At 40.4% G+C, this 25,533-nt stretch overlaps 1 protein-coding gene across 4 annotated transcripts; it reads right to left on the reverse strand.

The window, feature by feature from the left end:
• Positions 1-730: 730 nt before the first annotated feature.
• CASP8 (caspase 8) lies at positions 731-23,919 on the reverse strand. 4 transcript variants are annotated; one of them, XR_013373179.1, is made up of 12 exons: positions 23,756-23,919; positions 22,257-22,303; positions 21,404-21,488; positions 13,158-13,496; positions 10,516-10,621; positions 9,350-9,488; positions 9,203-9,247; positions 8,740-8,825; positions 7,025-7,166; positions 3,977-4,478; positions 3,321-3,488; positions 2,702-2,841 (listed from the first exon to the last, which is right to left on the reverse strand). XR_013373179.1 is itself a non-coding variant. In XM_077885499.1 (11 exons), exons 4-11 carry the CDS (start codon positions 13,460-13,462, stop codon positions 2,706-2,708), a joined length of 1,461 nt encoding a protein of 486 aa, XP_077741625.1. In that variant the 5' UTR covers positions 13,463-13,496; positions 21,404-21,488; positions 22,257-22,303; positions 23,756-23,917; the 3' UTR covers positions 731-2,705. The 4 variants fall into 4 exon arrangements, 3 of the variants coding, with proteins under 3 accessions (XP_077741625.1, XP_077741626.1, XP_077741627.1); XM_077885499.1 differs by lacking the exon at positions 3,321-3,488 and having other exon boundaries at positions 731-2,841; positions 23,756-23,917; XM_077885500.1 differs by lacking the exons at positions 3,321-3,488; positions 21,404-21,488 and having other exon boundaries at positions 731-2,841; positions 23,756-23,918.
• Between the last annotated feature and the right edge of the window lie 1,614 nt (positions 23,920-25,533).

The raw sequence follows: 25,533 nt of genomic DNA on the forward strand, positions 1-25,533 counted from the left end.
GGCGATGTTCTCTATATCTGGATCTGAGTTTTTTCTGTGCCATTGTACTATTTTCTCTTCCACGTTTGTGTATTTCATTATGAAAACACTGATCTAAGGAGCTTCTCCCTGTTAAATGTTGACTATATTTTGAAGTTTAACTTTTGTGCCCCTGGGACATTGAGCTAGCAAGATGATAATTTATTAATTCAATTCCAAAAAACTTTTCTTTTACATGTGTCCCCACTGCTCTACTTCTCAGTCATATTCCTTATGCTATGATTTGGGGAAAGTGTCTGATAATTCTTGCCACCTTCTCTAAATAATCACCAGAATTCAAATGCCCACAGGGCAAGCAACGCAAATTAGTGAAGTGGACTGGACATAAGGAAAAACAATCGCACAAACACTCACAGTGATAAATGGCCATTGGCAGCAGCCTTAATATAGGGGATTGAGCAGGGTGGTATGGGGGACTGGGTGAACCCATTCCATTGTTGCACACAAAAGCATAGGATCAGATATTCTGATTGGATGTTCTGATTTTTCAAAAGAAAGTATTGTGGTTTTTAAGTGACATGTCCCAATTTTTAAATACAGGCAACAGTTTTTTAAAAAAATACAACTGTGTGAGCCAACATTGGGAGGCTAAAATGAAACCTATCTGTGATCCAAATGTTTTCCACCTGTGAGATGCCAATGGCAAAAAACAAAGCCAAAACAAACAAACAGAACAATCTCCAACCACCAGTAAGTTAAAATTCTATTTTATTGTTAAAAATATTATTGAAAAAATTATTAAAAATTTCTTTAAAAAAAGGCAACTTTGTATAAAATGAAGTTATAAAGAAAGAGCTAATGCAAATACATTAATGTACAATACTATCAGCAAAAAAGCAAGTATCAAGTGATACAGAAGCATGATATATATTCTAACATGTATATATCTTAGAAACAGCCTCTAACAAAACATAAAAAATTTATATTTTAAAAAACCTTTAAATTAGTGTAGAGGGTGGCTTGGAAAGAGAGGGACTGGAAGTACAAAAACATAAAGTTAATGTGCTCTTAACATCAGTCCTTTCAAAAGTGGATTTTTCTTTAAGATTTTATTTATTTATTCATGAGACACACAGAGAGAGGCAGAGACATAGGCAAAGGGAGAAGCAGATTCCCTGTGGGGAGCCCTATGTGGGACTCAATCCCAGGACCCCGGGATCATGACCTGAGCCCAGAGGCAGATGCTAAACCGAATCACCCTCGTGCCCCTCAAAAGTGGATTTAATGGTACTTATAAATAATAAGAACAAGGAAAATAATTCCTAGATTTTGTGAAATCTAAATCTAAACAGAGTTATGGTGCCTTTTGCCACTGAAGCAGGGTTTCCTGATAGCTCAGGAGAGGAGGCTCATGTGTTTCTGGGATGGCAGATCACACAAGTCAGAAGAGATCAGGTTGGATGTGGGAGCGTTACACATGAAGTTTTTTACTAGCTAGGTCAGATAACAAAAATCTCCTTTAGTGTCCTTTGAGAGGGGGTCACTGGCATCCCCCAGCATACTGTCAAGGCATAGAAATTCAACTGAGTAAATTTAAAGACCAAATAGGATCAAATTGCATTAAGTCACTTTCCTAAGGGGAATGGAAGGAGTTTGTCCAGTGGATTATTTCACCAGTGCTGACCAGGTAGGTAATTCCATGCTGACTGCTTAAAGATTACTTCCTGGGGTACTGAAACTTCATTTCAGTTAGGATTTAAGTCTTGGTTTGCTGACGTGGGGTTTATTTAGCACAAGTGACTCCATTTGGGGCCTGCTGTCTCTCTCTCTTTTATTTTAAAATTTTATTTCTTTATTCATAAGAGACACACAGAGAGAAGCAGAAACATAGGCAAAGAGAGAAGCAGGCTTCCTTCAGGGATCCAGATGTGGGACTTGATCCCAGGACCCCGAGATCACAACCTGAGTCAAAGGCAGACGCTCAATCACTGAGCCACCCAGGTGCCCTTGCTGTCTCCTTTTAAACAATACCTTTTAGGAGTGCCTGGCTGGCTCACTTGGTAGAGTGTGTGACTCTTGACCTTGGGGTTGTGAGTTCTAGCCCCATGTCATGGGATTGGGGGTTGGGGGGATGAGAGGGATAGAGTTTACTTAAAAAAAAAAAAGTCCCAAAAATACCCCTTAACAATTGTACCTCACATTCTGCTCCATAGAATTACATCCAATTAGTGCAAGTTTAAATCTGACAAATTCTCATAGGAACCCAGAATGAAGAATCAGCCCTTTCACAGAAAGGGGGAAGATTATGGTTTTCTTGACTTTGTCTCCCAGTACTTGAACAGCATTCACTTATTCTGAGGCCTCAAGTGGGAAATTGCTTTCTCCATTCTCCCTCTTCTTATGCCTTATAAAATCTCTGCACTGCCATTAATTCTGTGTTCCAGGTTAAAGCTTTGGAATGACACCTTTAACCTTTTTTTTTTTTTATCTACTCTGAGTTTTTTAAAAAACGTCTTCATTGAATCAAAATTAAAATCATACCTATGGTTATAAATCTCTAGCTATTACTGCAAAGCCAGAGATTTAGGCTTAAATTTGCCTAGGAATTAGGTTGTCCAGATTCTCATCCTCTCTCCTTCCTGCCATCCAAAAAAAAAAGAGAAAAAAAAAGCAGCATTTTACAAACAAATAAATTATGCATAGTGTTATGCAACTGAACAATAACATCAATTAGGAGGGAAGAAGAGTTTTTTTCTCAGTGTGAAAGTTGGTTGTGGCATTTGTTTTCCCATGTTTTTCCTGTCATCTTTATTGCTCACTTCAAAGTTCACCTCGGTAAGGATGGTGAGAATATCTTCACCCCTGAAAAAACAACAATACCGTGACCATCTGTTGGGGAACAATACTGGCAAACCCTTTCATTCACTGTACTTAGTGACTGTTCCTTCCCTCAAAACATCAGGTATTTGAAATCATAAGTTGCTAAACTAAGATGTGTCAAAGCTTTTCAGTAAAGGAGTAGCGTTAGAGCTTAAAAACTTATCTTTGGTTTACTCAACATCTCTATCGAACATCAGAAACCTCAGGGTCAGGATCACATTTGGGTTCTTTCCCCCCTGACTTGTTTGTACCTTACTCTTCCTCCTACTATGTCATTTGCCCCCATAATCGCCTCAATGTCCCCAAATATCCTCTGTTTCTGTGATCATCTATGATTTCTTTGGGCAAGGAAAAATCCAATGTCTCCTGCAGCTACTCCCCCCTTTCTCCCCAGCCTATCTTTATCAGGTGAGCTGGGCAACCTGTTCATCCACCTCTGTAGGATTGGTGGTTTAACTTACAAGAGAAAGACATGATGTTGATGTTATGACTCATTCCTTTATCTGCCATGGGAAATTCTTACTCTTCATACGCTTAAAGCATGATGAGATATAGAGCTAGAAGACTTCTTGCTATTCATCTGTCAGGTGTGCGCTTGGGTGAACTGTGACTACAAAACCATCCTTTAGCTAAAGGAAACATACAGTATAATAAATGAAGGAAGGATGTTTTCCCACATATTGTGGTTTCACATCAGACCAAATTAGTGGGAATATAAAGAATTACTATTCTTTGGTACTTTTCTCTCACAACACACCAAGAGGGTCGGTTAGCTATTATAGAACTTTAACAGAGTTGGAGGATGTTAAACATTGAAATGGATTATTACCTTCTTGGAAGACTTCCAAAACTAGTTGCGTTGGCTCAGTTATGTTTCTGCCTAAGAACAGAGCTGCACTGATTTTACATCATTCCCTGTTTTGTGACACTCTGACTGTCCTTTCGGGCACTAAATAAAAGAAACTCTGCAGTAAGTATCTCAGTTTTTTTCCATCTATGAACTAAAGATGTGAGCACTTACCCCCTCTCCCACTTTGCAACTGACCTGGGAAGCACAACTATGTAATCCATAACTAGATATTTGAAATGAGTAAAGGGCAGAGTAGCCAAAAATTACCTAGGACATCTTTCTCTTAGGCTCTGGCAAAGTGATTGTATATACCATGTCCCCTCCATGGGGTTTCGGTAGGAAACACAGTTGTTCACAGTGGCCATCCCCAGCAGAAAGTCAGCATCCTCTGGGATATATCTCTTCTGATATGATGAGTCCATTTCTAAATAGGCTTCCTTCTGTTCAGAGTCAGTCTCAACAGCTATTCCTTTCTGGTATTTATCCCCTTGACAAGCCTGAATAAAAAAGATTTTGGGCTTGCCTGCAAGGGAAGGGCACTTTGAACCAGTGAAGTAAGAGGTCAGCTCATAGATAGGGGCTTCCTGCCCATCAGAGCCATAGATGATGCCCTTGTCTCCATGGGAGAGGATGCAGCAGATGAAGCAATCCTTGCTACTGTGGTCCATGCTTTGGTAGGATTGCAGAACTTCACAGATTTTCTTTGCTGTAGCATCTTTGAAATGCACTATCTCAAAATGAAGCTCACTAAAGGTCTTACTCAACGCATCTGAAAAATGAAATAAGAAAAGTCATATCACACCAAAGTAAATCCCAAACCATAGTCCGGAGCTAGAGAGAGCAATGATCAGATTAAGAATTTGAACCAGAACTGAAGAATAAGACCCTTTATATTCCTGGCTGAATTTCATAGTTTTCTGATACTTACTGTCCCCAGTTGAAAACATTTCCAGTCCTGAGGCAAATGATAAAGGGGAGAGAGTGCTATTGTTAGCTTTCTGTCTTTTTTGACTAGTCTATATAAGATGGGTAAGCTATTATTTAGGCTTACTACCAAACCAATCTAAATAATGATTGCATTACATAATCAGAACAAAAAACAAAAAAAAATAATAGAAGATTCATACTTATTTTATCTTGAACTCTCTCAAAATTGTTTATCAAAATACAAGATATGCGGGGCACCTGGGTGGCTAACTTGGTTGAGAATCTGACTTGATTTCAGCTCAGGTCATGATCTCAGGGTCCTGAGATCAGGCTCCCTACTTAGCATGGAGTCTGCTTGTCCTTCTCCCTCTGCTCTTCCCCTCACTCGTGCTCTCTCTCCCTCTCTCAAATAAATAAATCTTTAAATAAAAAAATACAAGATATGAACGTTTGAAAAATCAGGTATTTATTTATACATTTTAGACTTTTTTTCATAGAGGATTTAATTTAATTTTTTAAAAGATTTTATTTATTTATTCATGAGACACACACACACAGAGGCAGAGACATAGGCAGAGGGAGAAGCAGGCTCCCTGTGGGACCCTGATATGGGACTTCATCTCAGGATTCCAGGATCATGACTTCAGCCAAAGATAGACGCTCAACCACTGAGCCACCCATGTGTTTCAGATTTAATTTTATTTAAATTGAATTTGCCAAAATATAACGCCCAGTGCTCATCTCATCATGTGAAATTTTAGACTTGTATTGAATTTCTATTATGGAGGATGAGCATTTGATGCTCTTATATTGTTCACAAATTTTAGTTGAATCAATAGTACTATGTAAATACAATATTCTTTAATTATGTTTCCTTCCTTATTAAATTTTTTGTCTTTCCTGGAATTAGTAATTGCTGTATTTTTTCATTGGTTTGTTTTCTATATGCATAAGCTTATTTTTGCCCAAGTTCTCTAAGATCTAGTCAAAGTCTTTCAACATTTTCAAGGTGCCTGACTCATTTCTTTACCTAAAAATTGTATATACACAGTGAAGTGATTACCACAGTCAAGCTAATAACATCTCCTCACATACTTAATTACCCTTTGTGTGTGTGTGTGTGTATGTTGATGAGAACACTTAGCATATTTCTAGTATTCAATACAGTATTATTAACTATAATAATGTTGCACATTAGATGTCTAGATTTTTCTGCAACTCTGTACCTACCCTTTGACCAAAAGGCCAGAAATACAATCAAATATTATTTTAATAAGAATTTTGATAGTGAGAAGCTTGGGTGGCTCAGTCGGTTAAGTGTCCAACTCTTGATTTCAGTTCAGGTCATGATCCCAGAGTCATGACATGGAGCCCTGCATTGGTTTCCACACTGGATGTGGAGTCTGCTCAAGATTCTCTCTGTCCCTCTCCCTTTGACCCCTCACACACACACACACACACACACACACAGCTTGCATGCCTCTCTTTCTCTCTCTCTCAAAAAAAATTGTTTTAATAGTAAATGAATGGAAATCAAAGGTCTGAAATCTTTTCTTCAATACCAAGGTGTATAATAAGGACTGATATAGTAAATGGACTTAAGCTCTGTGGCTTTGGAAATCTTAGAATAAATTTGCTTGAATAAACTGTTAACAGAGACCATTAGCAGAGTCTTGGTGATTAAAATCAACCTACACTAATTTTCTAAGTTTTATTCAGTTAAAAAAATAAATCATTTCTTAATGTTATGACTCATAAACACCATTTTCAAAAATCCATTTGTTGGGTTGGATTATTTCTATTTATTACTTTTAGTAGTAGCCATTTCCATGTTCACCTGTTGCAAATTCTTTTCTCATTTAATTTATGTTCTCATAAGTTTTCATTTAACTTGTAAGTTCTTAAAAGTTCTCTTATAAGTTGTTCCTCCTAAATAGGCTGAGCAAAAGAATATCTGGCAGTTTAATATTTGGAAATGCTATTTCTATTAAAGATTCGCAATTTCATCTATCCAACTTTGTAAATGCAACTTCTATATGTGGTCTTGGTCCCAAGGCAATGTTTTCTCCTAATACTTAATACATTCTACAGAAGCACTATTCATTAAGTTGAATTAAAAGCAAAGCTTATTATTGCTGCTTTTTATTATAAGCCTTTTAATAAGACTTGATATTTTGTCTTATATACATTACTTTGGTTTAAAAAGTAGTTAATAAAACAAAAGCAGAAAATATATAAAAATGTTCTTCATTTCCACAAGGAAATATGATTACATTCATTTTTTTTCTGAAACATGAGGCCCTGTTGGTACAATTTTTGTTCTCACCTTTTGATTAAAAAAACTTATATATTAGAAATATTTCACTTCTTTTCAGGGTTCTACTGTACCTGCATCCAAGTCTGTTCCATTCCTATCCTTAATGCTCTGAAGTTTGGGCACTTCCCTCCGTGCTACACTAAAATCATAATTGTTGAAGATCAAACAATATCCTCGAGGTTTGCTTTTCATTCGGTAAACTTTGTCCGATGTCTGGAAAACAAAAATCCAGCCCAAGAGCTGACTCTGTGAGTCAAACACTTGGGATGTGAACAAATAACTCCCTAGTAAGAAGTGAGGCTGTCCTCTTAGCCAAACGGGGACACAAGTGCACTTTCCATGGCCCTACCCCAACTTGACATTATTTCTCTGGTGAATTAGTTTCCACCTGTTCCTTTGACACGGAATCCCCACATTTCTGCCCCACAGTTGTGTGTAAAATCAGTGTCCCAGTACTTGGGCCTCTTGAGCACTTTGCACATATATTAACACTGTTGTCATCATAACATATTTTCACCATTTGTTCTTGTTTCTGCTCAAGACAACTAACAGCTGTGCCAGGAACTAGACTGTATTAATTTGTGAGCATTCAATCAGGAAAATGCTGAGTGGATGAATGTCTTAATGCTGTCTCTGGGCTGCCTATTGTCACCTCATGCTTCCACTGGCCATCTAGTCAACTCATCTATGTTTCTAGGCTAACAGCCCAGGGCCTGCCCTTCACACATGACATCGTACGGTCTGAGGATTTTGAAAGCCAATGACTTAATTTGGCTCTCAGGACCACAGGGACTGAAAGAGAGAGATGTACTAGCCAGGCAGGTCTTGCCTAACTGCAGGTTACAGTATCCTGTGTCCTGACTTTCCCAGGGTTGTTTCAATGCTGAGATACTCAGCATTTACTGGGAAACCCATGCAACTCCTCGAGGTAGAGAAAAGGGCTCCACACTAAAGGCTCAAATTCCTGGTTCTACTACTTAATAATCTTAAGACTTTGTGCAATTACCTAATCTTTCTGGCACTCAGGACGGTTAGCTGTTCAGTGGGGACATGAACACTCAGTAGAGTGCTTTACTATTTGCAAAGTGCGACATGACTTTGGTCAATCCTCGATTTTCAGGGCTATGTAGGTCTGGTGATTTGCTCAGGAGCCCACTCATAACTGGTCTCTCTCAGTTTAATTTCAAGTCTCCCCCTGGACAGGTAGCATTCAGGTTTTGCTCTGCTTCCTGCCACAGAGAGGAAGTAAAAAGGGCTAATGAATCAAAATGTGGTTGGTGAATCTTTGACGGTTAATAAACCCAAATGATTATGTCTAGAAAGGCGATTCTTTCCCCAGCTCATTGAGATGAGAACATAGAGACGGCTAGATCATGAGTATTTGTTGCTTACCCCTAAATCAGCACAGAGAAACAGTTTTGAAATGTCACCCTAAAAGAAAAGGCTTTGCTTTTCCCAGTCCCACTACACTTTTCTCCCAAAGCCTTCTCCCGCTTCAGCAGGGCAGATGCTGAAAGGGTTGCCAGGAGGCTTCTCGATTCCTCAGCCCTCCAACTATTCCAATGCCTTTGTCTTTGGATTTAAAATAAAATTTTAATGCTTGTTACTTTTAAAACTTAAGAAAATCACATGTTAAATTTGTCTGTTTGTGAAAATTTTCTATACTTCTCAAAATTTCCAGGAAGCATCTGCCTCTTACTAGTTTATCTGGAAACTTGAAAGCTAAGGAATACAAGAACTAGAATCTGCAATCCAAAGAGAAAAAGGAGTCTGAATTTCTACACACCTCTGATTCATAGTCCTGTTCTCCTAGAGAGTCCGACATTGGCAATATCTTCACGGATCCCTCCCTTATAGGCAACTGAGACATATCTGGAATGAGACATAGAAGGGAGGGTATTTTGGTAAAGAAACACATAGCACCAAGGATACCATAAGGTCCCCTTTAAAATGAAAATTCATGGACTACCTTGAACATAATATCCTTGCAGTCCACAGAATAAAAATTGTTTTACTAACTCTTCACCTATTTTAAACTTGTCATCCTGGGGCTGAAGGCCTATGTCTTTTGACAATAGTTGTGTATCTTTCAACATGTAGAGAGTGACAAGTAGGCACCAAGCCGCCTACTTGGTAGTAGGTATCACGTCCATTAAGATGTGGACGTGATAGAAGGTTGTGGGGAGAGGAAGCAATGGGGGTATCTGATAATAAATTAACTGAATAAGTCTTAACATATTTCATATTACCATTTGAAATTTCATCTAGACTTCTTTGAAGGTTCATTGTTTGCTCTGAATTTAAAAAGAAACATTTGATTAGAAATAATTGTGACAGAGGGATCTGTCAATTTAAGAATACATTTTGCTAATTCACAGTAGTCAAGTTATTTCTACCTCTGTTTAATTCTTCGTAATCTGTGATTTTCTTCAGCAGGCTTTTGTTGATTTGGTCACAGATTCTTTTCAGGGTGTCCAAATTTCTTTCCCCTAGAATGACCCTCTTCTCCATCTCTATGAAAATATCAAGCAAGTTCTAGAAGGAAGAGAAGTAAAGTTGGAAGACTGGATTGAGACATACTGGTTTTTAGATTAGATTTTCTTTCTTTCTTTCTTTCTTTCTTTCGTTCTTTCTTTCTTTCTTCTTTCTTTCTTTTTCTTTCTTTCTTTCTTTCTCTCTCTTTCTCTCTCTTTCTTTCTCTCTTTCTCTCTTTCTTTCTTTCTTTCTTTCTTTCTTTCTTTCTTTCTTTCTCTCTTTCTTTCTTTCTTTCTTTCTTTCTTTCTTTCTTTCTTTCTTTCTTTCATTCATTCATTCATTCCACTTTCTCCAAACAGAGGGCCTACTCTAGTTTCCCAAACTAACCCTCCTGACAGGACATCCCAGTCTTATAAAGCCAGTAGAGCACTAGTGAAGCAATTCTGTGTTGTATGGCCCAAGAAGACAGAAATGAGAAGGTAGAGGAAAAGTGACATCAGGTGTCACCCAGGCCCCAAGCCCTGTGCTGAAATCAGCCATGGACACCATTAGGTGAAGTTGTGAAACAGCTTGAGGTGCATGGCTGAGACAAGGTAGCCTGGTCCCCATAGTGACAGCCCTGGGAGCTGCGTCTCTCCTGACACTGCCTCTGGTCCCTGATCCACCTCCAGTCCCACGTTCACACACACACACACTCACACACACACACACGTACACACACGCATGCACACGCACATGCACATATACAGAGTTTCAGGTCCCAGGTGGTTTCAGAGACTGCAGAAGTGGCAAGATGTCTCCAGCTCACCACAGTCCTTCCCCACATTGGGCTATGCTTCCACCACCAGTCTTCTTTCCGAGCTACTGACTCTGCCCTGCTCCTGATAATTAATGTGAGCAGTACTTCACAGTATACAAAGGAATTGTATCTGCAACACTGGGGCCCAACAACATTTTCCTTTCCCCTAGTTAAAAAGTGAGAGTCCAGGTTGCTTTTACTGGACCAGCCCTCTCTCCAGTCGCAGCAGTCCCCACTGACTGGCCCAACCTCAGGACCAGATCTTGGTGAAACATCACCAGGGCTTACCAAATCATCATCCAATTTACATCTGGAGATCTCCCGGCTCAAGAGAAACTTAAAGGATTTCAATTCCAATTTGCTTACATCTTCTGAAATCTGAAAAAGCATGACCCTGTGGTGGGAAATGGAGACACTTTAGAAATGGCTTCTCAGATAATTTCCCATTTGACAAAAGGAGTTGCAGTGGAAACTTGATTCTGGTCACCACTCCTTAAAGACAGCTAATGACATACTTTATGAGTTGAATCTTTGGAAAGAGGCTGCTGCAGGGACATAACAGACTACTGACTCATGCCCCAATGCTCCACCCTTAACAGAATTTGCAGTTCCACTGACTATGCCACACAGTTAATTTCAGTGAGATGAATTTTGTTTTTCCTTGGTCCTCCACTATAAAGTCACTTATTGCAGTAGAAAAAAATGAAAGTTTTATTTTGGAAATTATGTTTTTCAACATGCAAACTGGATCATCACTTCCTTGATTAAAACTTGTTAGCGCTCTCCTAGCTGTCAACTTCCACAGGAAGGCTCAACACTCAGTTCCGGAATACAGACCTCTGTGCAGCGAGTCCAGCCTACCCCCTCAGCTTCTCTAGCGACTCCTCACCACCAGTCCCCCTCCACCCCCCAAACACACCCAGCTGTCCTGTCCCCACCTTTATCTATGCTTTCACATCCCCATTCCCTTGTCCATCCGCAGACACAGAGTCACCCACTAAGCTTGAGTCTCGCCCGAGTATGCTTGAGAATGCATTTACCCCACAGTGCCTTGTATCCCCAGAAAGTTTACATACATGTTGTAATTGTATGCTTTGGAAGCCCTCTGAGCCCCTTGAGAGGAGGGTTCGTGCCCTTTTTGTTTCCATAAGCCCAGGGGGTCACGAGGTGAAGTGTGTAAGTGCAGAGGGCCTAGACTACTGATTTCGGAACTCTGGTTCCATCATCTCAGAGCCGTGTGACTTTGGACGTGTTATGCGCTCTTTTCCCTCATCTGTAAACTTGTAGATAATACTATATACCACTGGGACATATTAAGAATAATACGAACAAGTTTATCTGATGTGTTGAAGCCAACTGGCAACACGCTAAGTGTTCAATACACAACAGGCATTATTATTTTTTCATCTATGATAAGTTCTTGAGATACATTTGTTGAAGGAGCAAAGGAAAGTTCAATAAGTTAGCAAACCTTCCACTATTATGTAAAGGAAAATAACAACACAAAAACATTCGTGAATGTCCTGGCCCATAGTCTCAGAGACCCAAGATTTGGCATGTTCCTTATCATATGTTTCTCTACTTAGAGCTTCTCGAGAATTTTGATTTTAAGTGGCAAAAGAGATGTCCTGGGTGTATGAGTTTCCTAAGGCTGCCGTAACAATGTCCCACAAACTGGGCAGCTTAACATGGTAGAGACATTTATATTCACAAATAGGCCACGCTAGGGTAGCCTGGGTGGCTCAGCAGTTTGGCGCTGCCTTCAGCCCAGGGCCTGATCCTGGAGACCCAGGATGGAGTCCCACATCGGGCTCCCTGCATGGAGCCTGCTTCTCCCTCTGCCTGTGTCTCTGCCTCTCTCTCTCTCTCTCTCTCTGTCTCTCATGAATAAATAAATAAAATCTTTTTTAAAAATAGGCCACAAAAGTAGAGGATAGTGGCTTTCACAGCCCTGGCTGTGAGGACTTACTGTCACACACATGCCATCATTATTGACAAGAAAGAAGAGACCGGTGAAATGGGCCACAGCTAAGGCTTGAGTAGAAGTTTTCAGAAGGGAAGCTAAAAATAACTTTAGGGAGTATCTGATAACAGGGCATGTTAAAAGACAGAAGTTGGTAGTGTGTTTCTGTTTTTAAAGTCTATTACCTATATATATGATCACTCACCCCATGCAGCCCCTTCTGCCCATATTTTAATAAAATCACCTTTTTGCACACACACACACACACACACAAAGAAATCTGTTACCAATTCATAAAAACGTAACAGAACATGGCTTGTTATCACCCCTGGGTACCCGCTATCCCACAGGCAGGGAGAGACCCAGCTGCAAGGTGTTGGGCAGGACAGATGACTGAAGTTACCACCATTCTCCTGGCAGCAGTTGGGCCCCCAGGGACTCGGCAGTCCTTGTGGGGTACAGCCTGGCTGGTCCAGGATACTGGCCGCACATCCCTCTCTCTGGAGGACACTGTGATGCAAGTTTTTCAGTGTGAAATAAAAACCTAAAACCCCACTGAGCGTTTCCATAGTCATCCACAAGCAGGTGGAGGGGGATTTCAGGTAAGCAGGAGCGATGCTTCATCCAGAAATAAGCAAAGTAAGCGCGCGATGTAGACATCAACCGAGCAGAGGCAACAGAAGGGTAGACAGAGAGAACATCCAGCAGACGACTGTTCTAATTTTAGCACACCTACAGGTAACGTTGCACTTTGGAAACACTTTTTTTTTTTTTTTTAATTTTCTGGCTTCACTTTTTTACTGAATTATATACAAGTTCTCTAAATTTCTCTATCTGGCCCTGGTGGGACATCTTCAAGGAACTTCCAAAGTCATACCACACAGACAGCCGCAAGCAGCCCTGCCCACAGACACGCATCCACTGCACCCACGCCTCCCAGTGCCTGAACCGTGGAGGTCCTCCCCACCTGTAGGCAGAGATCTGGGCTCTGCCTGGTATCTGAAGCTCCTGCTGCATGTCTTCCTTGCTGGTGTCCAGGTAGGTCATCAGCAGATCCAGTCTATTAATTCGGAAAAGCAGCTCCTTCAAAAAGAACAGGTTGCTTTCCTCCAACATTCTCTTTTCCTGGAGTCTCTGGAATAACATCAAGGGATCCTTGATGGGCTCCTGCTTCTTCTGTGGGATGTAGTCCAAGCTCAGGAATTTGAGGGAGGCCAGTTCGTCACTGTCCAGCTGTTCCCCAATATTGTAGAGGCATTTGCTGAAATCCATGTTGGTCAAGTGTCAGGACGAGGTAGTTGTTAACCTAGGTCAAAACACAATATTATGTTCAGACGAGGAAGAGAAGTACCATTTACTGGTCTATTCCTTCATCAAGTGCTGTTATCTCTACTACACACCAGATGTCTTACTGAGGACACAGGGAAGAAACAAAACAAAAAACTAAACAAATAGGACAGGCTTCTGCTCTTGAGTAGCTCACTATTTTGGAAGGTAGATATACAAATTAGCCAATGGTTCGAGAGTTAACCAGGGCACAGTAGGAATATAGCCAGGGGAAAGGGCCTCCTGGATGGCAGGCACCTGTGGGAAGGAGGTGGGAAAAAATGTATGTGGAAGATGGAGGCGAGAATGTTCAAGTCAACTCAGGCAGGCACAATTTGCCCAACAAAGTAACCATGAGTGTCTGGGAGGGGAAGTGGTGGCAATAGGGATGAAGCTGTGGCCAGGAACCATTACAAAGGGCCTCATGCTGTAGGGCAAAGGCTCAGGCTTTACCCTAGAGGTGATGGGGAACTCAGAAAGGACTGTAATGTCATCCAGTTTGGGATTAACATGAAAAGTGTGGAGGACAGGGGCGCCTGGTGGCTCAGTGGGTTAAGCATCTGCCTTCCACTCAGGTCATGATTCTGGGGTCCTGGTCCGTCTCCCTGCTCAGCAGGAAGCCTGCTTCTCCAGTTCCTTCTGCCTCTCCCCCCACTCATGCTCTCTCTTGTGTGACCTGGCTCTCTCAAATAAATACATAAACCCCTTTAAAAAAAAAAAAAGTGGATGCCTGGGTGACTCAGTCAGTTGAGCATCTGCCTGTCGCTCAGGTCATGACCTCAGGGTCTGGGGTAGAGCCCCCCATCAGGCTTCCTGCCCAGCATGGAGCCTGTTTCTCCCTCTCCCTCAGCTCCTCCCCACCGCACACGTGCTCACTCGCTCTCCCTCTCCCTGCTCTCTCTCTCTCAAATAAGTAAAATATTTTTTAAAAAATTTAAATTAAAATTTAAAAATATGTGTGGAGGATAGGCCAAAAGGACTAGAGGCCAGAGAAAGAATGGGATCTGACTGAAACAATGGTGCTGGGAAGACACGCCGCAGTGCTATACCCCAAAGGCCTCAGGATCACCTGACTCTAGAGGCAGTTCCCTGCACTGGCTAACATTTTTTGGATGAAAACACAAGTCCTGATTCTATTACTTGAGGTAATGATCAAGTGAACCAGGACTTATGTATTTTCTATATCCAATGTTAAAATAGAAATATTTGAGGGGCACCCGGTTGGCTCAGTCAGTTAAGAGTTTGACTCTTGATTTCAGCTGAGGTGATGATCTCAGGGTCACAAGACTGAGCCCTGCGTCAAACTCCGTGCTGGAAGTGGAGCCTGCTTAAGATTCTCTCTCCCTCTCCCTCTGTCCCTTCCCACCCCGACCCTCCCCTGCACACATGGCTCTATCTCTCTAAACAAACAAATAAGTAAGTAAGTAAATAAATAAATAAATAGAAATATTTTTGATTTGCACATAAAGGTTAAATTTTAATATTTTCAAAAAGTACCCTGAAAGACTTTAAAATTTGTAGTTTTCCCTTTTAAAACACCTTCCTGGGCACCTGGGTGACTCAGTGGTTGAGCATCTGCCTGTGGCTCAGGACAAGATCTGGGGGTCCTGGGATGGAGTCCTGCATTGAGCTCCCCACAGAGAGCTTGCTTTTCCCTCTGCCTTTATTTCTGCCTCTGTGTCTCTCATGAATAAATAAATAAAACCTTTTAAAAAGACAAACAAAAAAACACCTTCCCTCTCCCTTGCCCACTCTGATTATAGAAGCAGTGTTTTTTTGTGTGTATGAAAATTGAAAATACAGTAAATCATAACATGGTCTCAGTTATCATTATCATACACCACACACACATGCATGTGCATGCAAAGATGCATTCATATAAAAATTAGAATCAGGCTGCATATCCAGCTGTGTACACCTATTTTTCCCCACTTAATATTTAGAACAAACATTTACCCCTACCATTAAATATTCTTTGGGACATTTTTAATATTTCTTGATCTCCAGCATGCAAATATAGCAAAATTTATTTTAAGGGATTTTTAATTCCTTTACTCTTAAAAATAATATAATATTGAGAAGCTTTTTCACATATCCTTTGCATATCTCTGATTATTTCCCTCTTAGAAGCCAAATTATGGAACAAAACCTTTTTTTCCCCTTTTAATCTAGAGCATACATCATTGTTTAGACACGTTTTCTTGCTTTAGGAAACTAGAAGGAAATATCTTGAAAGATACACTTTGTATGGGGTTCTCAAAGGCTGTAGAGCCTACATCTTTCACAAAAGCAACCAATTATCATGAAAATACTTTTATTTAGAAAAGGCATCTTAAATATGTGGCTATCACCTAACGGCATATGTTCAAAATGTAGCAAGCAAAACCTACTGGACATCAAAGGGGGCAAACTAGCAGGTTCATTCCTTAAATCACATTTCATAGAAACACACATGTACTAAACAGACTATGCGCATGGACTGTCACCACACAATGTGCAACCCTGAACAACTGGAAACATCCCAAATGTCCGTCAATATAGAAACGGCTGATTAAACTAAGGTATAGTCGGGATCCCTGGGTGGCGCAGCGGTTTAGCGCCTGCCTTTGGCCCAGGGCGCGATCCTGGAGACCCGGGATCGAATCCCACATCGGGCTCCCGGTGCATGGAGCCTGCTCCTCCCTCTGCCTGTGTCTCTGCCTCTCTCTCTCTCCCTGTGTGACTATCGTAAAAAAAAAAAAAAAAAAAAAAAAAAATTATTAAAAAAAAAAAATAAACTAAGGTATAGTCGTACTACAGAATATTGTGCAGCAGTTAAGAAAATCCACTCCATCTTCTGAAATAAAAATGATAGCTATCCATGATGTGTTATTATGACAGTAAAAAAAAAAGTAGAAAAAGTCATTACAATATTTTTTTTTAAGATTTATTTATTTATGAGAGAGAGAGAGAGAGGAGGAGGAGGGAGAAGCAGGCTCCATGCAGGAGCCCACATGGGACTCGATCCCGGGACTCCAGGATCGCACCCTGGGCCAAAGGCAGGTGCTAAACCACTGAGCCACCCAGGGACCCCCACATTACAATATTTTTTTAAAATATGTTTATTTTTAAAAATTACTCAAAGCAATACGAGATTTTCAGTGGTTGCAGATACATATGCAAAAGCAGAAAATAAAAAGGTAACAAGGTTCTGGGAAGAGACATACCAAATTCAAAAGTTTCTTCCGAGGAATAAAGGAGAAAACTAGAACCAGGGGGTAAAGGAGTGAGGAAAGAGAGTTGCCCTTTCCCTGTAATATGGTAAGAAGGATGTATGCAGATATTCTCTGTGTAAATGAAACTACTGTTAAAATACATCAGTTTGTTCTTGGGTTTAAGGTTAGTGTAAGAGAGTGAGTGAAGGAGGAACAGGAAATGACACACCACAGGCACATCAACCAGGAAAAGAAACCAAATCAGAGAAGCAACACAACACTGTTTGTGTTGTTTTGTTTTGTTTTTTAAGTAGGCTCCATGCCCGGCACCCAGTGTGCAGCCGAATGTGGAACTCACAACCCTGAGATCAAGACCTGAGCTGGTATCAAGAGTCGGTCACTTAGCCGAATGAGCTACCTGGGCGCTCCCACATCTGTGTTCTTCAAAGAAAATAAAGTATTAGAAGAATTTAAACTTTAAAAAAGAATTTAAGAGAACTCAGAAAACCTATCTGCCCTGAAAATAACAGGAAACTTCCACATGCCTTTCTTCGAAAATAAAAAATCTAGTAGACCGAGTAGAAAACTGAAAGATCGAAGTGGCACAAGTGACAAACTCTAACAGAATTTCCTCCCAGTAGCAAATACTTGTCCTTTCAAACACATACCAAGTAGTCACAAAAGTTGTCCACAAAGAAAATCTTAATACAAGATTTCCAAACAACAGAAATAGTACCAGTCCATATTCTCCTTTAGAATTTAACAGTGAAATTAGAAACTAATGTGTAATTAGAAGTTAGCAATGAAAAATAGTCAATCTGAATGCACTGCAAAAAAGAGCTATCCTCATTTTTCAACACACCATGTTAGAACAATTGGGCAAACTTCTAGAACAAACTGCAATGGATCATAACTGAACTCTGCGTTAAAATAAGCTGCAGATGGATCAGAGATTCAAACCTGAAAAATTAAAATACTAAAGAAAGAAATATTGGAGAATTGTTTAAAGTAATCATGCTGTGGTAAAGAATCTTTCTAAGTACAACAGAAAACCTGGAAGCCATTACAGAAAGGTTCATAAATGCCCTTAAATAATACTAAAATATTCTGCAAAAATAAGCCAAACAAACATTAAAAATAAATAAATCTTGGACTAGGAAAAAGTAGAAAAAGGACTGATTTTCTTAAAATAAGACTCTTGTAAGTTAATTTTTTTTGAAAGAGATAAAGACCAATAATCCAATGCATAAACAGGTAAAGATCATAAGCACACAGTTCAGAGAAAAGTTAAGTACCAGTGGCTTTATTTCTTGAAACCAATGGCTTTTAAAGATTTGAAAAGATATTCAACCTCATTCACAAAAAAAAAAAAAAAAAAAATTTAAGCAACTTGAAATTACAAAAGACCATTTTCCAACTATCAGATTGGTGAAGTACAAAACTTGCAATACAGTGTTTTGAGGCGGTGGAAATAAAAACAGGCAGTTGGGTAATTTGGCCTTGTGGGTTAAAATATAAAATGACCCCACAATTTGACTTCCAGGAGTTTTTGCTACATTAGGTTAAGCGCCATGTACTTAAAAACATGTACACAGCTTTTCATGGCAGCATTGCTTGAAAGAACAAAAGGGCAGAAACAACTGTTTATCAGTATGAGAAGTTCAAAGAAACTTTACTGATATATTTAAAAAGCATAGGAAGATCGTCATGATTGGATTTGTGTGATCTAATAAGTGGTGCATGGATTTGTGTATTCACAGATCTTTGAATAGAACCAATACACAGGCAGCTGCTTCAGCGGCTGCTTCAGAGAGGATCTAGAGGCCCAGTGCTGGAGTGGATGAGGCCAAAAAGGTGGCAGAAAATTCAAGGTGACACCTTGAATTTTTACCAGGTGCATGCATTATTTATCCTACATGGACTTACATTTAAATGAAAATCACTACTTAAAGGCCCAATTTCATTCATAAGCTGGAAAGGACCTAAATTAGGTCCAGCTCTGTTTAGCACCATTAGCTCCAATGTCCTTACAGTTTTAAATCAGTTCTAACCTCTATTAAAATCTCATTTTGGGTATTATACTGAGTGAAATAAGTCAATCAGAGAAGGACAAACATTATATGGTCTCATTCATTTGGGGAATATAAAAAAAAATAGTGAAAGGGAATAAAGGGAAAAGGAGAAAAAATGAGTGGGATATATCAGAAAGGGAGACAGAACATGAGAGACTCCTAACTCTGGGAAACGATCTAGGGGTGGTGGAAGGGGAGGTGGGCGGGGAGTGGGGGTGACTGGGTGACAGGCACTGAGGGGGGCACTTGATGGGATGAGCACTGGGTGTTATTCTATATGTTGGCAAATTGAACACCAATAAAAAATAAATTTATAAAAAAAAAATAAAATAAAATCTCATTTTACAGAATCAAATGAACCAAAGAATCAAATAAAAGCAGAATTTCTTTTTTTCCTCCATAATTTTTTCTGATAACAATGCTTATTGTATTCATTTTAGAAGGCACAGAAAAGATAAAAGGGAAAATAAAAATTACCTACTAATTCCACCATCCAAAGATAATCACTTAATAATATTTTACCATCTTTCCTACCAAGCATTTTATATATATTTATATTTCCCCTCATATTTTATTATACCATATTTCTGAGGTATAAGTGGACTTTTCACTGGTAATATTGTAAATACATCTTGATATCTTCATCTTTTCTTCTACAGCATGGATTTTAAAATTTGTAAAGTACAAAATCGCAGGATTGGACCATAATTTATGTAACCAGTCTCTGCTTATATTTAGAATAAGCTCTTAAAATGGAAGTCTCTGTGTACACCTCTGATTATTTTCTTAGAATAATTTCCTAGAAGTAATAACTATTGGATCCAAAGGAATAAACCTTCTTTAAGGCTTTTGTTACTACATATTCAAGAGCATTTTATGACAGTATATTATAATAATAATACTACAATCCAAGGCCAGGATGATACAACGTTTGGTTATAACATGATCGGCACTTGGCTCCTGTCCTCTGTCGCTGCTTCATCTCGTTCATTTTATTATCTTTGCAATAATTACACAATGCTTTCTAAATGATTTTTGCATCATATCAAAATGGAGGGTTAGTAGGGAAAATGCTGGCAGGGCTTCTTTTCTGGTCCAGGTTTTACAGGACACACTATGGCATCATCTTCAGTCTTTGTTTAGACCACACATCTCTCTAGTCATAGTGCCTGAAAAGCAATTCGCTGTAACAGAATTTTACACCGTTGATGACGGGCTGCCTCTAGGCACAAAGATCCACAAGTACAAGGATCGTGGAATGGATATTGTTTTATGCGACCTAGGTTTCCTGCATAATGGGCTAGAAATTTTGTCACAGTAACAATTTTTAAAGAAAACTTATTCTTGAATTTTTCTGATCCTAAAATAGTAAAAGTCAAACGTATTCCTTAGAGAACGAACAGAAAAGTATAAAGAGAAAAAGAAAAATCACTTAGAAACTCACCATTTAGAAATAATTCTTTGGTTATATTCGGTGGTTTCCTTCCATCTATAGTCGTGTGTGTGTGTGTGTGTGTGTGTGTAAATACATATATATATTTATACATATATCTGTGTGTTTATATACATACATAAAACTTATAAATTTGAATATTTTCATATTTTCATACATAATGCATACACTGTAGAAGAAAGGGATGGGGATGCAACGCCTCGAGGAAATTTTCTTTCACTTTCAGTTATACAATATCTGTTAAATAATAAATCCATATAAATAGATTTGTAGGGGCACTTGGTGGCTAAGTGGTTGAGCATCTGCCTTCGGCTCAGGTCATGATCAAGTCCTGCATCAGGCTCCCCTTAGAGAGCCTACTTCTCCTGCCTATGTCTCTGCCTCTCTCTGTGTGTCTCTCATGAATAAATAAATAAAATATTTTTAAAAGATTTGTATTATATAAATATAAGTATCTTTAATATTTTAATAATAAATTTATTCCCAAAAGTATTTGATATACATAAATGTTTCTATTATGATACACAAGCGTTTATAACATACATCCATATAAACTTAAAAATATGTTTTTACTTATTTTACTACAAGCCTTTGAAAAATTGGTATTATCATCTTCATGTTACGATTGTGAAAATCAGTTTAGAAATAAGCTTGTAGGAGAGGCGTCGGGCTCAAATTTGAACATCTTACTGGAGAGTTTCAACGACAGGCTCTGCAAAGATTTAATTTTATTCTACTTGCAGTTGGAAGCCAGTGAAAGAATTTAACCAAAAAAAGACGTAATCATAATTTTTTCAAAGATTAAAATATTTTTAAAATTGAAAAACAAAGATAGTCTCAAAACACAAAACCAGGAATCTTTAATAAGTCTACTGCGGCAGAAAGGTCAGAATCTGAGAAATCAGACCTTATCTCCTTCCAGAGTCCCAACTCTACCCCTGCTTTGGCCATGATTTAATTAAGGATGAGCTCTCTGTAAAGATAGTAATACTTGGAACATTCCAGAAAAACCTAACCTAAGCTGGAGGGCGCCTTGAGATCTGGAATCTGTGGGGCTCTCCCCATGGCTCTCAGAGGGACTACTAATTCTTACCGTTTTCTCACCCTCAATAGCCTAGAAACGTCTAGAATCAAAGGTCTTTCTTCCCGGAGGCCCATCCAACCTTACCAAAGAAGCCGATAATCCTAGGACCCTCAAGCAGCAGCAGCAGCTTCTCCAGAGGCCTGTTTTCTCCCGGGCACACGACACACGACTAAAACAAGAGTACAGAACTAAGCTAGCTCCGCTCTACTTCCTGTTTGTGAAATAGTGACTCATTTAGGCTGAGTAAGGCTAGCTTGCCCCAGAGCAGTATCTCCTCCCAGAATTCAAGAGTGTGAGAGAAACAGGGGACAGGTTACAGGTGGGGAGCTGGGCCACCTGAGCTTTTGGCTTTGGCTGTGTGTTTGGACGGTCGTTCTGCCTTTAGGGCCTCATTACCACATTCCAAAATAAGAAAGGTGGTCTGGATGGTAACTAAGAACCCCTTCTTTTCATATTTCAGGAATTTACAGATTTTTCTGGGTTCGTTATGAAGACTTAAATGTTTTCATTCAGCAAATATTCATTGAGCACTTCCGAGAGATCTGAAAAGTGTGAGGCCCTCAGCATGGTTCTAGGAGGATCTGCTAACCCCCACAGCTAACTCTCATGGTTTCCCAGGATCACCTCCATGGGCCCTGAGCCCACCAGATCCCAGCCTCAGCAGCCTAGACAACTCTAGAGTCAAGGCCCTTTCTCCTGAAAGGCCCAGATGACCTCACCAAAGGGACAGACAAATCCTAGGGTCCTCAGTGTAGTCTGGACCCTGGAGATATAACTGAACAAAACACACATCAGCCTAGCCTCTTTGCTGTGAATCAGCTGAGATGTGTTCCGATGTTAAAAGTAGAAAGAAAAACAATTGAACACCTCTCTTCTTTGAAACTGTCCTTTTTCTTTCCCCAAATAGAATATTAGCTTTCTGAGGGCAGAGACTCACCTTAGAGCTGAGACGATTAAATGAGGTGTCTGAAGGTGCCTCTTCACCTGTAGAGGGCGGGATAAAGGTGCCAGGGTAAGTACTACCAATGCCCTTCACTACCACTTGATCTGTCCATTGAGTAAGGACACAGCAACAGAAGGAAATCCTGTTAGGAGTTCAATCCTAGCCCAGGAGGGATTCCCTGATTCTTGATGCTTCCTAAGCATCCACCCCAGCGTTTATTCCACTGTTTTATGACAAGCTGTGAGCTTCACAAGGGCAGGAATCATATCTTTCATGTCTGTGTTCCCAGAACCTGCCACGGGAGTAGCAATATCTATAACCTACAAACATTTCCTGCCAATCAGTGAGAAGAAGAAACCCTGTAGAGGGACAATGGGTTTGAACATGGAGTTCCTTCACAGGGATGCTTTAAAAAGCCAAAATGTTCAAAGTGATGCTCAGAAATGCAAAATAAAGCAACACAATACCCATTTTATACCTATCAGATTGGTCAAGTTGGATCAGACTAAGGATTGTTGGGCAAGTTCTTTATATAGGACTGTAAAGACTGTCCCGGGGTTAGTAAGTGGGACCTGGCAAAACATGGAACTTCAAATCCCAGAATGCTTCCTTTTTTAAAAAGAAGCGGAATGAGCAAGATACAAACCAAATAATACCAATACATAGTAATAATTGCTAGTACTTGAGAGCTTCTGTAGCACTAGTCACTGTTGGAAGTGGTTAACGTGTATTATCTCATTAAATCCTCAGGACCACCTCATGAGGTAGTATGAATTCCATTTAATGGTGAGAAAACAGAAGCACAGAGAAATTACTTACTCATTCCAGTTCACAGCTAAAAAATAGTGTATAGGGGATCCCTGGGTGGCTCAGCGGTTTAGGGCCTGCCTTCAGCTCAGGGTGTGATCCTGGGTCCTGGGATCGAGTTCCGCATCAGGCTCCCTGCATGGAGCCTGCTTCTCCTTCTGCCTGTGTCTCTGCCTCTCTCTCTCTCCCTGTGTCTCTCATGAATAAATAAATAAAATCTTTTAAAAAACAGTGTACACACACACACACACACACACACAAACAATGATACATTTTGCAAAGATACAGATCTGTTCAGGGATAGTATCAAAAGATTTAGAGAGCTGTATTTTGAGAGGCAGCAGAGGGGATAGGAAGCGGGGTGGCAGAGGGAGATGGAAGAAAGCACCAACCCTCTGCCTGAATGGAAAAGAAAACAAATGAAATCGGTAAACAGCGCCTCATGGACTCTCCAAACTGATCCAGCAGGAGAGACACTGTGTCTGTATGTATAAGGACACACTAGGGGAAACCGAGCAGAGGAGTGGAGATCCCGGAGTTAAAAAGGAGCAAGGCCCGGGGCTGTGGCCAGGAGAGAAAGCAGAGACCTGGGGCCCTGGCGGGACCCTGAGGAGTCTCCACTGTGCCCCCTGAACCAGTCCCAGGAACCTGGGGTTCAGGAGCCTCCTTCTGCTCCAGGCACTCACCTGCTCCACCTTGTCCCAGCCACATCACAGTCACCAAGTGCCCACTGCACCCCTGAACTGCCTAATTTCCCACAAACTCTTAGGGCTTGTCCACACAACGAGAAAAATCCCTTGAAAGAGGGCGGGGATGAGAAGGGTGCAGATGGAAACACCTCCAGGAAGAAGTTTTCTTTTACTTTCGATAACTGCACTTTCTTCCTCCCCCAGGGGACTTACTTCCTATTCTCCACGTTCAGAATTTATTAGGGAGTTCAGCAGGGCTTGAAAGAAAATCACAAAAGACAAGAGCAGCAAGCAAGCAAGAAAGAAAATTCCTCGACTGAAAGATCTAGAAAATAAATTCGATTTCCAAAGCAAGAAGACAGAGATGACTCACTCAAACAAGGAGTGCTTCTTAAAGCAACAGCTGCCCAATTTCCAACCATCAGAGGAGGGGTGTAGGCAGTGTGTCACCCTGTAAACTAACTGGTTCCTGAAAGGGGCATAATATGGCACCCTAAAATACACCACTTCACCTAAGGGTTATTTTTAATTTGAGTTTCTTAAGAAATAACCAGTGCAAGAAGGACAGCTTGAACCTCCTTTTCCTCCTTGAAGGCAGAAAGTAAGTCTCTGATGTGAAAGGTACCCTCCCTGTGTCAGGGACCTAGACAGGGAAGTTAGAGCTGAGAAGACGTGAGCAAAGCTTGTTACTGCCTCACTGATTTACTACTTCAAGCCCAAACATCTTTCTTTTGTCAATTTTTCACAAATTTGCTATTTCTCTAAAAGGTATAAAAGTTGCCTGCTTTGAGGACACCTGGGTGGCTCAGTCAGTGAACTGTCTGACTCTTGATTTCAGCTCAGGTCATGATGTCAGGGTCGCGAGATGGAGCCCACGCAGAGCTCTGCACTCATCAAGGAGCCTGCTTGAGATTCTCTCCCTCTCCCTCTACCCACCCCCCACTCATTCACACATGCTTATTCTCTAATAAATAATAAATCTTTAAAAATAAAGCTGCCTGCTTTAGTCGTTTTTTTGAGTCTGATACTCTACGAGCTCCTATACGTATGAAATGGAATTTATTATTCTCTTGTTACTCTGTCTTATGTCAATTTAATTATTAAACCGGCCAAAGAAGGAACCTAGAAGAAGAGAACAGTTCCCCCCTGCTACACCTGGAAGCTGTAGGAAAACGCTTTGTAGGAAAGCATTTACATTAACAAAATTTAGTGTTAATAACTCCTGTAATTTTCAGACCCTTATAATTTAGGGTAGCTAGTAAAATGCCATTCTCCTTTGAAAGAGGTCTGGGGAGAGGAATTGTTCCTCTGTTCTCAGATCTCAGTTCTGAAGCCATGAACCACGCCATGCATGGGTTCATATGGCAGGCCTCTTCTGGGGTCAGAGTGGGCCTCTAGCTGAAATGGGAGAGCCTGCAAAAGAAAATGGTTGGCTCTGGCCCAGTCCTAAGTGGGGGTAACAACACTGTTTGCTCCTAGGCCATGCTGTTAGGTGTAGTAGTAACCAACGCCTCCTCCATCACTAAGCCTGGAGTGGTGGTAACATGGACACTTATCCCCAGGACTCTGAGCCCTCCTCAGTTTTTCCTCATCCTCTAACTCCTTCTGACCCTCTGCCTCTGTTTCCTGTTTGAATTTTTTAAGGGCTTTCCACCCTTTTGCTTTCACATCTTGCACATTTTAGAACCACAACACTGGCAATAATACAATTCCTGTATGTCGCACCCCTTACTGAATTATCTTCAATTCACACCATGGCGCGGAGGATTGTTCCC

The sequence above is a fragment of the Canis aureus genome, chromosome 36 (assembly GCF_053574225.1).
Source record: "Canis aureus isolate CA01 chromosome 36, VMU_Caureus_v.1.0, whole genome shotgun sequence".
In the NCBI taxonomy this organism is placed as follows: Eukaryota; Metazoa; Chordata; class Mammalia; order Carnivora; family Canidae; genus Canis; species Canis aureus.